Source organism: Meleagris gallopavo, chromosome 1 (assembly GCF_905368555.1).
Source record: "Meleagris gallopavo chromosome 1, MGAL_WU_HG_1.1, whole genome shotgun sequence".
Taxonomy (NCBI): domain Eukaryota; kingdom Metazoa; phylum Chordata; class Aves; order Galliformes; family Phasianidae; genus Meleagris; species Meleagris gallopavo.
Window position 1 is genome coordinate 73545674 of NC_139404.1, and position 15934 is coordinate 73561607.

The 15934-nt window shown below is 41.3% G+C and overlaps 1 protein-coding gene across 3 annotated transcripts in view; it reads left to right on the top strand.

Moving 5' to 3' along the window:
• NTF3 (neurotrophin 3) overlaps positions 1-15934 on the top strand; it is a 71955-nt gene that overhangs the window by 41281 nt on the left and 14740 nt on the right. Inside the window, exon 2 of one of the 3 annotated variants that reach the window (XM_085234104.1) lies at positions 13736-15534. The exons of 1 other annotated variant lie outside the window; for it this stretch is intronic. Coding sequence is in view for 1 of the 2 variants with exons in the window: in XM_085234080.1 (XP_085090206.1) it covers positions 15885-15920 (36 nt within the window). In the remaining variant the exon portion in view is untranslated. Of the gene's footprint in view, positions 1-13735; positions 15535-15593; positions 15921-15934 lie in introns of those variants that run through there. One more of the 3 variants, XM_085234080.1, reaches the window with a different exon arrangement.

Sequence of the window (15934 nt, forward strand, 5' to 3'; positions counted from 1 at the left end):
CATTAACTCGTGGATTTTCTTCCCAAGTTTGTAACTTTTAATACTTTAAGGCTACCTCTGCTTTTGAGATTCCTCTCTTCTATATTTAAAATATTATTTCAAAAGGCATTTCATTCAATCTTTAGGACTGTAACACACTCCAGTGATTTAAAGTTTTATCTTTTGCAATCCCAAGACTTAGCTCTAAGAAGTAGCTAATACTTTCTTTATTTGTTCTATATATTTGATTTCATTTCCTTTTCATTTCTACTCAACAGACAGCAGAGCATGTGAATTCACTCTATTTTGATAGGCTTTGAAAATTTCTTGTTTTTCAAATGCATATTCAACTTTGCTATGTTAAAGACGACAGGCCAGTGAAGAAAGCTTTCTTCTGGGCTGAGATAGAGTAACAAGGTCATATATACAGAGAAGTTAGCTTTCCATCAGACATTTGTATTGATTGTCAAGAGATAATTCCTCAGCTTCATGAATGGATTTGAATAAAATGTCCAATAGACATGAATCAAGATAATGGTGCAGAATAGAATTATCCTAAAAGCTTTTTGTGCTGGTCATTACACAATTAAAAGTGGAATTAAAGCATTGAATAAAAGCACACAGTCTGTACCCTGGCATATTGAACCGAAAACATTTACTTCTTGATGTATAGCTATACTAGAGCACCAGTTTGCACTGAAGTTCCATTTGTGCACAATATCTGAATGCTAAAGAAGCATATTTCTGAAATCATGATATAGAGAGTGTCACTACCTCTCTCACTACCAGAAAAGTTCCATTAAATGTGACTAAGATCCTAACACCAATTTCTTTTGTGCATCATCTCAGCTTTGTGAGCTGTGAGTGATTCTATATACCTGTTCAAGAGCCAGAGAGCACATACCTTAACTGCTCCCAGTTAATTGGCTTCAATTTGTGCATTCAGATCCTAGTCTCCTTTGACTGCTAAGCTTCTCCATGGAGTTAGAAAATATCTGTTTAACAACACAGGAAGAGATGTCCATGTTTCGCAGAGCCTGCACCTCCCTCAGGAAGCCATTCTATAGAGATGTCAGATAGGGATTCTTTTCCTTTCTCTGGACTATTGTTGAAGTAGACATCTGAAGGAGTATAGGATGCAGCATAAAGAACAAAACAACTGTGTACAACAGAGACCCTGTGGCTAAAGTAGGGATAACAGGGAAAACACCCAAACAACAACAGAAGTGCCCTGGGAATACACAGCCCATCAAACTAAATTTAAGGCAATCTGTAAAATATGAGGTTTTGCATAGTGATACAGTCTACATTCATCAGCCCTCAGTAAATTTTGAAAGAGATAAAAGACCTGTGTGGGAAAAACTTAAATGTAGATCTGGTCTTGATCTACAGCCGAATTATTGCCAGGTTGTCTCCATCAATAGGCAACCACTACCAGTTGCATTTCCATGCTTTTTATGGATATAGCTAAACACACTAAAAGAGGAAAATTCATTTTTGCCAGGACAGATTGAGAGACTCACAATTTTCTGCCCATATTGCTGTGTTAATGACAAAAATTAGAGCAGCCCCAAATGATTCTCCTGTAAAACAGTACATTTCTGATACAGATTCCTTGAAAATTCCATAGATTAAGTGATGTAGCTTTTCTGGTGGTCCACTTTAATCCTGTTTCTTTGGCCTTTTTGTCACCTGTAGAACACTCATGATTGACAGTTGACACTGTCAACTATTGACACTTACCTTGCACATGTTTAATTATATTAGATGTAGAGGAATCTCCCCCAGTCTACAATAGAATTTAAGGAAGGGCACGGGAAGCATCAAGTTGAACAAGCTGTTAATTACTCTGAAGAGTTTGGACAATTTTAAGTACAAGCATTTATTATGCAGAAGATTTATGTAATGGCATACAGCAAATATTTATGAAGATGCTAAATTAAATTTCTTCCAAGGAAAAAGAACCAAAGGGAATAATCTGACAAGGAAAATTGTTATGCTTGTTCAAAGCATAGAAAAATTCTTGAAAAGCCTCTGATAATTGAAAAAACAAACTAAACAAGTCCTATTTGACATATACACTAGAGAAAAGCAAAAGAGAAAAAAGATAAGATTCTACGCTGCATTACTTCAAAATTGCACTTGAATGAACTCAAGTAGTATGATAATGAACTAAGCCAGAGAGCACTGTTCAATGAGCTGAAGAATTTAAGGGAGTTAATAATAGGAACACTTACAAATTAAGACTTGTTTGGGCTTATTTTTACAGAAAAGAATATAAAAGCCTTCTGATGAGTTAAATGACATTTAGAAAATGGAAGATAGTGGAAGACAGAGAGACTGATCAAAGTTATCTATATTAGCCCTTCATTGCAGTAAAATCTTAGAATCAGGTCACAGGAACGAAATGAGAATTTGCTTTAAACTGTTTCATACAAAGGATATGTGACATATGGAGCCTAAAGAGTAACTAAAGCAAGGAGCAAAGATGTTTTAAAAAGAGAAAATGAAAGCGAAATGCATAAGGAAATTTCCAACTAGAGAATCTTCAAAAGGAATACAATTCCTTTGTATTTATTAATTCACTTATCAAGAGTAGCCAACAACTATCTGGGGCCTGAAGAGAGACTGTGATGAACATTATTTGTTTCTATTCCCCTCTTCCTAACTGTGTAGTTTGTAGGACTTCGTTTCTTTGCAAATGCTAAATAGAGCACCAAGGAGAAGAGCTAATAACATCTAAATGACTATGGACTCAATATGAAATTTCATCTTTGTTCCTTTCATTCCTTCCAGCTTTAACTGAAAGTTTTATGATCACAAAGATTTTATTTTAGTACAAAATGAACAATTTGTTTCTTTTTAAATCTCTGGAAAAACTTCCTGCCTTGAAAGTGTTCTCCTGGCATGGTCTGTGGAGAATAAGACACTGGCAAGAATGCCATAGGACTGTTCTTATCTTGCTGTACTTGAGTTCCTTGAATAAGTTCTTTGATATAGCGGATCTTTGCCTACTAGATATCACAGATAATGTCTCTTACATTACATATTGAGCTGAAGTGTCGTAATTCCTTGGTTATTGTATATTAAGTGCTAATTAGTAAAATAATGCCCTAGGACAAGAGCTGTAGGCTCAAAAGTGCAAGAACTAAACTAAATGAAGATAGATAAAAAGGCTTTATCTTCTTGTTCAAAAATTTCCATATGCTTCTTTCCTTGCTTTTGATAGAGATGGAAAGACATGGAAAAGTCTTCTCAACATTTTCTCTTAATTTACACCATGATAAATCTGAAGAAGCACTACTTAAGACAGTAGTTATTTTAAGTCTAAAAAAAGCAGTTTGAATCAGAAGACATGGCACGGTTTATTAAGATTTCCTCAAGTAAATGGAATCTCATTGATTAGGAACATTAACACCTCAGCAGTTCCCTACAGGATTTCCTCATTACAATTAATCAGTACTGACATTAGCTTAATACAATATTGAACCAGCTCAGATACTATGCCAGATTATGATCTGTTGTAAGCAACTTAGTTTATAGTCTGTGCTTTCTATATGACTGAAGGCAGAAACTAGCCTCTGAGCTTCGATTTTTATGAGTTGCATATACAGATTTCTCCCCAGGCATAGTAATTTAAAATGAGAGTAGATAGTCTGCAATCTTATTTAATCTCTAGCAGTCCCAAAATGTCTCCTATCTTCACTAAATAACATGGACATAGCATTTTCTCTGTAAATTTAATCTCTGCACATGCAAATGACTTCAGTACTCCAGATATCCTGAATCTTTCAGTCTTGATCTTCTGCGCTCTTCTCTGCTTTTCACTTCACTGTATTTTGATTGAAGGTTGAAATTGCAGACTGTGCTTTCCTGTGTACAGTAAAAAGAGACAGACTTTCATTACATGGCTAGAAATTTCTGAGGCTGAATGTGTTTTCAACAAAAAGATGGAGGCCTAGGGGGAGAACATAGAAGCACAGAACAGAAAGAAGTATGTGTATACCACTGCTTTTCCTGGAGGGCACAGAAATATTCTCTGAGTATTTGTGATCTTCCCATCAGTGCAAGCCACAGGTAAGGTTACCTTAGCTTTCTTCACTGCTTGCATCAAACCTCTTTGTATTCCCACTGTCAATAAAGCCTGAGAACATTATCCGCTCTGCATCCAGTTATCCAAAAACATTGATTAGTCTCTTAATTTAAAGAGTTTTTCAATATGTTTACCTCCCAAAAGTCTCTAAAGATGATATTGCTTTGTTTTGTACTTAAAGCAGGATCTCTTTCATATTTTCTAGTAAAAGATTGAAATCATGTTAGGAAGATGCTGGCCTTTCACAGGTTTCAATGAATACAGTTCTATATTTTTGAGTACTTGTAATATCCAATATTGTTTTAACACAAATATCATCTCTGACTATGTACACAATATATTTGCTGGGTTAAATCCACCACATGTTGCCATGGCCACCAATTAGTCAGGTAGGAATATGAGAGAAGAATATATCTCTCTCCTTCTTCCCCACAACTTTGTTCTCATGAGTGTTGAAGTTCAGTCTGCTCATTGCAGTTCTGCTGGCAGCAAGGAGAACAGAAGTTGCTCACTCAATATACCCTTCTGAGAAAAACTGGATGGAGAGAGGGAGTTAAAATGACAGAAGTGCAGACAGTTCAAGCTTGACCGCAGACCCCTTCCTTACTAAGGAAAGTAGCTAACTTGGAGGACAGGAGATTGAACTGCTCCATGACATTAGTCAAAGAAAGTGTGTGGTATGGAGAGAAAACAGAGAGAAATCATGTCTCCAACCTGCAGTAGAGGGCAATACAGGAGCAAAACAGCAAAGAGACTAGCACAGACAATTGAATTTCAAAGGAAAAGTAAAGGTGCTCACCCATCTCTGAAGATCTAGGCTCACAGAAGAAACTCCACAAACAAAGGATCTCCAACCAGAGACCCTTCACAGTGGCAGTCAGCCCATAAATGAGGTCTAAGAAGGGTGGAGCCTTGTTCCACCCCTTCTGGTCACAGAAGCTCCCAGGGCTGACAGGGCTCTTTCTTCAGGTGCTCAATCAGTGGTTCAGGCCGTGACTCAACAGTTATCATACAATGTGATTCTGGACTTTGCTCCTGGGGAGACGCAGCTGTGCATCTCTCCTTGTATAGGCTACACTGTGAGGTTATACTGTTATCCAAAGTAATCTTCCCTTATTCTCCTACTTCCTGAAGCACAAGAGCATTTGGCTTCATTTTAATAAGGATTTCTATTATGAAAATTAAAGTCTAGGACAACGCTTTTGCTAAATGAAACATTAAAACTCTTTCAGTTGATTGTTGATGAACAAAGCATTGATGCCTGGGAGCATTATTGAACTGTCATGCCTGATTTGCATTGTCCTACTTTTTTAAGGCTTATTGCAAGTTTTTCTTATTTCCTGAAGGCCCCTGATATCTTCTGCATGATCCAGGCATAGGCAGTTTTGCAATGTTTTCTGGATCTCTTTCTTTCACTTCTCTTGCATCCCAATTACTTCTGATTTCACTAGAGTAAGGATTGTTTCTCTCTACTATCCTTTCAATGGAAAGACATATGACATAGAAGCTCTTCTCATTTTGATCTGCTTACTTAGTGAACTTTGTCTGGGGTAGAAAGGAAGTTGTTGCCTGAGGTGAGAAGAACCAAGAGGAAGAGGCTAGTTGAGTGAGTAGAACCAACCACAGCCAATATCTCGTGAGAAGAAAACCTGAAAGCCCGCACTTCTTACATGGACAATGTCTGAGCTGTAAAATCATAGCAAAAGCAGGTGCTTGCCAAAGCCATTCTTATGTATGGAAAAAGCTTCATGTTGCAGCGTTGCCATGCCTGCAGTATGACTGCCAACAGCATTTTCTTGCCTTCTGTTTGCTCACATGCACACTGCATCTATTCTTGCAGTTTGATTTGTGCACCCAAATATGATATCTTGCCCTGACAGCAGTGAATACTTAATCATTGAGAAAACAGAGTGTAGCACAAAACAAAAAGGAACTCATCATCTACTATTATTTTTCTGTCTCTCTTAAAAAAAAAAAAAATTACTAATAAAAACAGTCTGTTGCAAATTACACTTATTACACAGAAGCAGTCAAACTCTACATGCACACAGAGTTTCCAGGGTTTACTTTCAGCTGGGACTTATCAATAAAGCAAGATCAAGATACAGTGTTGAGCACTAGCACACAAAACCTTTTCATGTTGTTTTCTTTACGTGTAGGTACCATGCAAAAGTACAGAGGGATGTGGTGCTAGCAGTACTCACTGTGTCTGAGCAGAAAGAGCGAGTGAATTTTTGACACAGAGACTTGTAAAGTCTAAGACACATTCTTCTATATGAGGTGAATATTTGTAAGAGTTTTAGTTTGTGGAACTCCAAGATCCTCATAGTATTGGATTAACAATGCTTTCCTTGCTATCAATGCTAAATATTCTGGTTATTTCAAAGAAAGAAGTATCAGCTTTATTTTTGAAAATCCTACTTTCTGGTCCTTAGGACCAGCAGTTTCAAAAGACTAATAGTCCTTATTTGTACTAATATCACAGCTATAGCTACTAATACCACACCAACAGTAGCTACTTTCATGTTTGTACATGACTGAAGAAGCTGCTGGGTAGTCTTTGTGAAAAGGGAATGCTTTAATAACACACATTCAATCAAATCTCATCAAATGAAAGTTTATTTTCCTTAATGTATTGAAAAAGAAGTTTCTTTTGTCCAAAGACTTGAGGACACTTCTGCCAGTGTAAGGCTGTTGGCTTCCCTGTGCTACAAAGAGTGAACTGAAAGTAGAGGCAAGTGGATGGGATGCATGGAGGAGGGCAGGAAGGGCTCAGTGGGAGCTCCATAAGGCATCTGGGCTATGAACAGATACTGTAGGTGTGAATGGTGGTGATGGGGTGGAGAATGAATCACAGAATCACAGAATCACAGAATCGCAGGGGTTGGAAGGGACCTCCAGAGATCATCGAGTCCAACCCCCCTGCCAAAGCAGGTTCCCTTCACCAGGTCGCACAGGTAGGCATCCAGGCAGGTCTTGAATATCTCCAGAGAAGGAGACTCCACAACCTCCCTGGGCAGCCTGTTCCAGTGCTCCGTCACCCTCACCGTGAAGAAGCTCTTGCGCACGTTTGTGCGGAACTTCCTATGCTGCAGCTTATGTCCGTTTCCCCTCGTCCTGTCTCCACACACTGCTGAAAAGAGTCTGGCTTCGCCACTCTGCCCCCCACACCTTCTATATTTATAGACCTGGATCAGGTCCCCTCTCAGTCATCTTTTCTCAAGGCTAAACAGACCCAGTTCACTTAGCCTTTCTTCATCGGGGAGATGCTCCAGGCCCCTCACCATCTTTGTGGCCCTCCTCTGGACTCTTTCCAAGAGCTCCCTGTCTTTTTTGTGCTGGGGAGCCCAGAACTGGACACACTACTCCAGGTGAGGCCTTACCAGGGCAGAGTAGAGGGGGAGGATCACCTCCCTTGACCTGCTGGCCACGCTCTTTTTAATGCACCCCAGAATGCCATTGGCCTTTTTGGCCACGAGGGCACACTGCTGGCTCACGGCCTACCTGTCGTCCACCAGGACGCCCAGGTCCCTCTCTGCAGAGCTCCTCTCCAGCAGCTCATCCCCCAGCCTGTATTGGTGCATGCAATTATTCCTCCCTAGGTGCAAGACTCTACACTTGCTTTTGTTAACGCTCATCTGGTTTCTTACTGCCCAGCTCTCCAGCCTGTCCAGGTCTCAGCACAGCCTTCAGGTGTGTCTGCCAATCTTCCCAACTTTGTATCATCAGCAAACTTGCTGAGGGTGGCCACTATCCCCTCATCAAGGTCATTCATGAAGATGTTGAACAAGACCGACCCCTGAGGAACACCTAGTTGACCTAGTTACAGGTCTCCAACCGGACTCTGTACCGCCAGTGATGACCCTCCGTGCTCTGCCAGTCAGCCAGTTCTCAACCCACCTCACTGTCCACTCATCTATCCCACACTTTCTCAGCTTTGTTATAAGGATGTCGTGGGAGACAGAATCAAATGCCTTGCTGAAATCAAGGTAGACTACATCCACTGCTCTCCCCCCATCCACCCAGCCAGTGACAACATTGTAGAAGGCTACCAGGTTGGTCAAGCATGACCTCCCCCTGGTGAACCCATGCTGACTACTCCTGATAACCTCCTTTTCTTCCAGTTGTCTGGAGATGGCATCCAGCACAAGCTGTTCCATCACCTTTCCAGGGACAGAGCGGTTCAGCAATCACCTCTGCCAGCTCCCTCAGCACCCATGGATGCATCCCATCGGGTCCCATGGATTTATGAACGTTGGTGTTGCCTGGCCGCTCTCGGACTGCCTCTTCCCTGACTAAAGAGAAGTCTTCCATTCCCCAGATCCTCTCACTAACCTCCAGGGTCTGGAATTCCTGAGGGAGAGCTTTTTCACTGAAGACAGAAGCAAAGAAGGCATTCATTATCTCCACCTTCTCAGCATCCCCCCGTTACCAGAACACCCCCCTCACTTAGTAGGGGAGCCACATTCTCCCTTGGCTTCCTTTTACTGTTAACATACTTTAAAAAGCCTTTTTTATTATCCTTTATCACCTTTGCACAAAATCCTTATCACAAATGAGCACACCAACACTGCAGCAAGATTACTGAATCCCTTACAGGAAAGTGGTCAGAAGTGCATGGAAAAATTTCAAGAGGGGCAATGAACTGGCTGATGCAAAAAAGAGCTATTGTACGGCAGTCCTGTGTAACCTAAAGAGAGGGCAAGGATAGTGCAAAGAAGGCCAGAAAGAGGACAAAGAAACAGGATGCAGTGAACTTGTAGTGCAGTCACACATCAAACCCTACTTTTCCATTGATACACACATGTGCATGCATCATCCCTGTACATACACATATTCAGTTTATAAGTCTCTCATCTACTCTGCAAAAAAAAAATAAAAAAACCTGACTTGAAAACTAGATATAAGTCATAAAACAGGATACTCATAAGTGATACTATCGAAGCTGATGTACTGCTCTCTTCAGTTGTTTCATTTAGCAATCTGAACAAATCAAAGGTAAAGCTGCCAATAAATATAAAAAATAAATATAATAAATATATATAATATATATAATATAATAAAAAATGAAAAATAAAATAATAGGATAGAAAGTGATTAGAAAAGTGGGCAGGAAATAAGAGACTCAGAAGGAAAAGCCGAAGATAGCATACTAGGGAAAATAATTTCAAAGATTATATATTAAATGTTAGGGAATAAGTTGGTAAGGCATAGTATTGAAAATTAGCTAGCTATGCTATAAATAATAAATTAGTGCTGGATTTATTACAGAAAGATTCTTTTGTATTAGAAGAGAGAAAGATAAGAGAGAAATAGTACAAAAATTTAACATAATTACAGAAGACACGTGCAAATGCAGAGTGGTATCAGACAGATGAAAGAGATCTTATGCTTTTAGAATATTGCCTTTAGTCTTGGGCATTCTAGCGCTGTGAAGATGTGGATAGAATTAAGTCAGATAACTGTAGTAGGTACCCTTAAAAAATTCTTTGAGAAATGAGTGGAGGTAATAATTTTGTACTTACCACGGGAGCTCAAAACGAAGAACCAAATGATCTTTTCTAGTTTTTACAACCCAAGAAAAAGCTCAGCACATGATATGGCATGTTCCTTCTTAATATTGATATATTTGTTACCTAATCCAGAGCAGGGTAGAGTTCATCTTTTGCTGTCACTGGACTATGTATTTGCTAATGCCTTGCATTTTGGTTTTGTGCATGCTGCTAACATGCTAACATGTAGACATGTTTCCACAATCCTGTGAAGTAGTTCTTAAACATTTTCACTGTGTCCTCGTTTCAAATGGGATGAAGTTGTTTTCTTCGGAGTGTCTGGTGTGATGCTATACTTTGGGTCTAGGAGAAAATTTATAATTTATGGAGAATGTTTATAGTTGCTGCTTAGCAGTGTCATACAGAGCCAAAGCCATACCAGTTTCTCATCTCATACTAACTGGGAAGGAATGGAATCAGGGCAGCTGATTTAAACTTGTCAGAGGAGTTTTCAAGGGGGTAGGAGTTTGTCTTTCTTCTGCTGCTCAGGGAGTGAGCTGGGTATTGGTTGGTAGGTGGTGAGCAATTGCTTGTGCACCCCTTGTTATATACATTCGTGTGTGTGTGATATATAGTCATAACTATTATCCTTTTCCTTTTCTCTATATTAGTTTTTTTTATATTAGTTAAATCTCAACCCACGAGTTCTACTTTGTTCTTGTTCCCAATTCTTTCCCCTATCCCACTGGGAAAAGTGAGCAAACAACTGTGCAGTGCTTAGCCACATGCTGGGTTAAACCACAACAATCATTTTTGGCACACAGCATGGGGCACAAAGGATTGAGATAACAGCAGACCTGCCCAGAGCACGTCAACAGAAGATCTTTAAGAAACTGCTCCTGAAACTGCATTGTGTAGCACCTTGTGTGCTGCTTATTTACCCTGCTGCACTGTTTGTCATTACTGGGAATTAGATTAAGGTTTTTATTTTGCTAGGTTGTGTGACCTTGACTTGTATAATGATAAAATTGGCAGCCGAGAAACTGCTGTTTTGTGTGTATTCATCACTGCAGTCATCTGTGGGCTTTGGAAGCCATATTGTTTATACTATTAGTATTATCAGTCTCTCAGCCTCTCTTTCACTTTTCCATCTTTCCCTAGAGCTCAAGAGCTAGTTACAATAGTTCTTGAGAAATCTGAATATCTATGGAATGTTCAAACCAGCGTGAGTCATGAGTATGTTTCAGGTTATGTTTAAGATTAAACAATTATTTAAGAATAAAATCCCAACATCTGTCCCAAGGCAGGATAGGTCTGAGTGGCAGGGAGTATAGGATGGTATGGGCAGGTGCCTAGAACAGTGGACACCCGTAGTGGTTTGGACCTTCACCTATGAACAACAGCAGAAGCCTGGAAAACTAGTAGAATATTTGGAAAAGATCTGCTGTTGCCCTGGCAATCCTAAAGAGGCACAAATCGCTGCAGCAAGCTGGGGCATGTCCTGTGCCAGCTGAACCTTTCGGTTGCTCCAGCGCCTGTAATGAGCCCTGCGGTTGCTCTAACTCCTGCAATGAACCTTGCGATTTCTCTGCCTCTTGTGACGACTCTGCAGTTTCTCCAACTCCTGCAATGAACTTTTTGTCTGCTCCAGCCCTCATGACGGTCTCTGTGGCTATTCCAACCCCTGTGACAGATTCTGACGTTGCTTTGACTTTTTTTGACAGACCCTGCAGTTACTCCAACCCTACTGAAAGGCCCTGCAGGTACCATGATCCTCACAACCAGTCTTATAGTCACTCCAGGCCCCCTGACAAACCCCACAGCTCAACTGGGGAACAAAATAGTGCCAATATCAGTTACCCCTATAAGCAAGAAGAAAAAAGTCTACAAAAGTCAGAATATTTAGCAAAGAGGGAAGCTTATAAGTTCAGAGAAAAAAAAAAATGGTTTTGTGTCCATCACAAAAGCAAGAGGAACAAGAAGAAACAGAAACCATCTGACTCCTAACAATAAGTGAACTGTGAGATTTGTAAAAAGATTACAGCTATCAGCCAAGTGAGTATATTGCCACCTGGCTGCTTAGGTCCTGGGATGGTGGAACCAGTATCCTGAATTTAGCAGGTAGTGAAGCCAAGAAGCTGGGATCTGTTTCCAGGGAAAGTGGCACTGGCAAAGCAATTGAAAAAGGAATACAATCTTTCACCCCGTGGCGGCAACTCTTGTCAGCCTTGAAGGAAAGATATCCTTTCAAGGAAGACCTGGTATTTAACCCAGGCATATGGACCACCATGGAGAAAGGTATCCAGTACTCGAGGGAACTCTCTGTGGTAGAGATGATGTATGGAATTAACTTGGACAATTATACCAGTTTCCAAGACGCAGATGACATGATATGTATGTGACATATGTGGCAGAGAGTTGTATGGAATGCACCATCATCACATGCCAGCATCCTGGCAGGAAAGAACTGGAAAGATGATGAAAAACCAGTAGTGGCTAAGCTACTGGTTGTGGCTAGCCTGCTTTGACAATATGAAGATAATCTCTCTTCCTCCCCAGGGGCCTGTGTCTCAGCTGTGGAGAAACTGGTTCAAGAACTCAAAGCAAAAGAAACAGCTTCAACTGCTCCTCCGGCTGTATGAACCCATACTTCATCCATTAGGAGTAAGCATTCCTCTGCTCAAGAGAGAGGATATAGTAGATACACACCATGTAGCGTCTGGTGGTTTTATCTTCATGACCATGGAGAGGATATGAGGAAGTGGGATGGGAAACCCACCTCGACCCTACAGGCATGGATACTTGAGTTGCAAGGGAAAACAATCACAAGAGTGGGTCTTCCTAGCAATATGGAGGCTTCAGTTTCCAGCAGGCAGTTCTCCAGACAGCGAAGACAGTGCAATCTTATATCCAAGGATGACAATGAGAATTTTGGTTCTCATACACAAGAGATGAGTAATGAATACTGTAATCAAAACTAGTGGGACTCTTCCTCCAGCCAGATGCAGGAAAGGGACAGTTGGGTGTATTGGACTGTGTGGATTTGATGGCCTATCACTTCAGAACCAAAGAAATATGAGGCTTTAGTGGACACCTGTGCACAACGTACTCTAATGCCATCAAGTTATAAAGGGGTAAATCTCATCTATACTCCTGGAGTAAGGGGGAATCCCAAAGGTTAACTGCACTGGATGCCAAAATAAGCAAAAGGACTCCGCTGCAACTGGCTCAGAGGCCCTGTGCATCTTTGGTCCAGATTGCCTCAGGATAGGGTACTTCAAGGGCCCAAAAGGATATTGGTGAGCTTTCAGGATAGCTGCCTGAGAGGCAGAGGATATTAAGCAGCTGTCTACCTTGCCTGGTCTCTCAGGAGACTCTTCTGTTGTGAGGTTGCTAAGAATAGAACTGCAGGTGCTGGTTGCTAGTACAGCGGTGCACTGGCAGCAATATCATACCAACCAGGACTCCCCAATTTCCATTCATGAGCTGATTTGCCAACTGGAGAACCACAGAGAAATCAGCAGCTTACCCTTCAATAGTCCCATATGGCAAGTGCAAAAGTCCATTGAAAAGTGTTGCCTAACAGTGGACGGTTGTGGCCGGAATGAAGTCACACCACTGCTACACATCGCTCTCCCAGATAATAACTGCAGACAAAGGCAGCCAAGTTGTATGCCAAAACTGACATTGTGAATGCTTTTTTCTCAATCCCTCTGGAAGCAGAGTTCAGGCCACAGTGTGCTTTTACTCAGAGGGGTGTCCAGTTCATCTTTTGACGCCCCAGGCGTCAAAACACAGCCCTGCCATTTCTCACGAGCTGATCCAGAACAGGGGGAAGCTCCTGAATACCTGCAGTACACTGACAACATCATTGTGTGGGGCGACACAGCAGAAGTTGTTTTTGAGAACAGGAAGAAAATAATTTAAATCCTTCTAAAAGCCTGCTGGGTTAAACCACAACAATATGTTATTATTTACTAAATTTCAATGAAAAACTGCCTTCTCTGTCTTAGTTATTAAGTGTAGTCATCTAAGAGTAATTCTTCATTTTCATCTAAATTCACTATAAACGAATTGTTTTCCCCATACTGGTTACTCTATTCCCTACCTGTTTACAAAAGCATTTTTTATTTTTATGGTTGTCCTTTTATCTCTTTGTGAATGTTTCTAGAGAATTTCATCTTCCACAATTATTTCGATGGATAATTTCAATGGATTAAGAACTGGTTGGCTGGTCGCAGCCGAAGGGTTGTGTTCAACAGTTCTATGTCTGGGTGGAGGACTGTTGCAATTGGTGTCCCACAAGGGTCAGTCTTGGGACTGGTGGTCCTCAACACCTTTATCAATGACACGGATGATGGACTCAAGTGCACCCTCAGCAAGTTTGCAGAAAACACCAAGCAGAGCAGTGTAGTTGATACACTAAAGGGACGGGATGCTATCCAGAGGGATTTGGACAAGCTTGAGCAGTGCCAACCTCATGAAATTCAACGAGGCCAAGTACAAGTTCCTGCACCTGGGTTAGGGCAATCCCAAGCATAAATACAGGCTGGGCAGCAAATGGCTTGAGAACAGTCCTGAGGAGAAGGATTTGGGGGTCTTGGTTGATGAAAGGCTCAACATGAGCTGGCAATGTGCACTTACAGCCAAGAAGGCCAACCGTATCGTGGGTTGCATCAGGAGAAGTGTGACCAGCAGATCAAAGGGGGTGAGTTTGCCCCTCAAGTCTACTTTAATGAGACCCCCCTGGAGTACTCTTGGGTCTTGGCTGATCTTGCCGTAAAGAAAAGTAGGATCAAGGGACCTGCACAGAAGATCCCATTCTTAGGAATAAAATGGCAAGATGGACACTGCCAAATCCCCAAGGACATGATCAATTAAATAACTGCTATGTCTCCACCAACTAACAAAAAGGAAACACAAGCTTCCTTAGATGTTGTGAGCTTCTGGAGAATGCATATTCCAGATTACAGTCTGATTGTAAACTCCCTCTATCAAGTGACCTGGAAGAAGAATGATTTCACATAGGGCCCTGAACAACAACAGGACCTAGAACAAATGAAACAGGAGATACTTCACACAGGAGCCCTTGGGCCAGTTTGGACAGGGCAAGATGTAACAAAATGTGCTCTATGCTGCAACTGGGGAGAATGCCCCTGCTTGGAGCTTCAGGAAGAAAGGCCCAGGGGACATACGAGTTTGACCCCTAGAGTTTTGGAATCACGGATACAGAGGATCTGAGGCCTGCTATACTCCTACTGAAAAAGAGATATTGGCAGCAAATGAAGGGTTCCGAGCTGCTTCAGAAGTAGTTGGTAGTGAAGCATAGCTCCTTTTGGCCTCCCAACTGCCTGTGCTGGATTTGATGTTCAGAGGGAGGGTCCTGTCCCCACATCGTCCAGCTGATGGTATGTGGAGTAAGTGAATCACATGAATCTCACAACAGTTTCAAAAAGGGAATCTCAGTCATCCAGGAAGCTTAGAAGTGATTATGGACTGGCCCAAAGACTTAAGATTTCAAAATATCACCAGAAGAGGAGGTTACACGTGCTGAAGAGGCTCCGCTGCATCATAAACTGCTGGAAAATGTTTGCTGATGGGTCCTGTTGCACTGCGAGAAAGCATCAGAGATGGAAGGCTGCTGTATGGAGTCTTATACAATGAGCTGTAGAAGCTACTGGAGGAAAGGGTGAATGGACTGTTAAAGACTGCATTGAGACCAGCGGGTGCTGGGACATTCAAACACTGCAGTGTACTTTTGACAAAAGCTGCATGGTTAGTCAACACTCAGGGTTCTGCCAAATGAGCTGATCCTGCCCAGTCAAACCTCCTGCATACCGCAGAAGAGGACGAAGACCAGGTGGTGCACATAAAGAAAGAGCTGGGCAAAACAGACTGAGTTATTCGTGCCTCAGACAAAGGCAAGCCTATTCATGGGATTGCTTTCACCCAGAGACCTAAGTGCATACGGTGAGTAATGTGGATGGGAATGTCCGTTGTGTACCTCAAGGTGACTTGATGCTGGGTGAGAAGAGCCAATAATTTGAATTGTGTGATGTTAAATTGCTACCTAATAATGTATGTCATCATTATTACGGTTCTTATATGCCTTTTTAACAGTAGTACAATAAGAACTACACAGGTTAAAGAAGAATGAACTCTCTGATGGAACCAGAACTAGCTTCTGCACGCAGTAACCCAACACTGAATCATCCCTCCTGCACCGAAGGACTGTTATGATAGATGGAGCTCAAAGTTATGAACTATTTGAATAACATGGACAATTTAAATGGATAGCCCACAGACTATGGAAATAATGTATGTGTATATATATTAAAAAACAACAACAAAACAAGGTAGGTGATGGTAA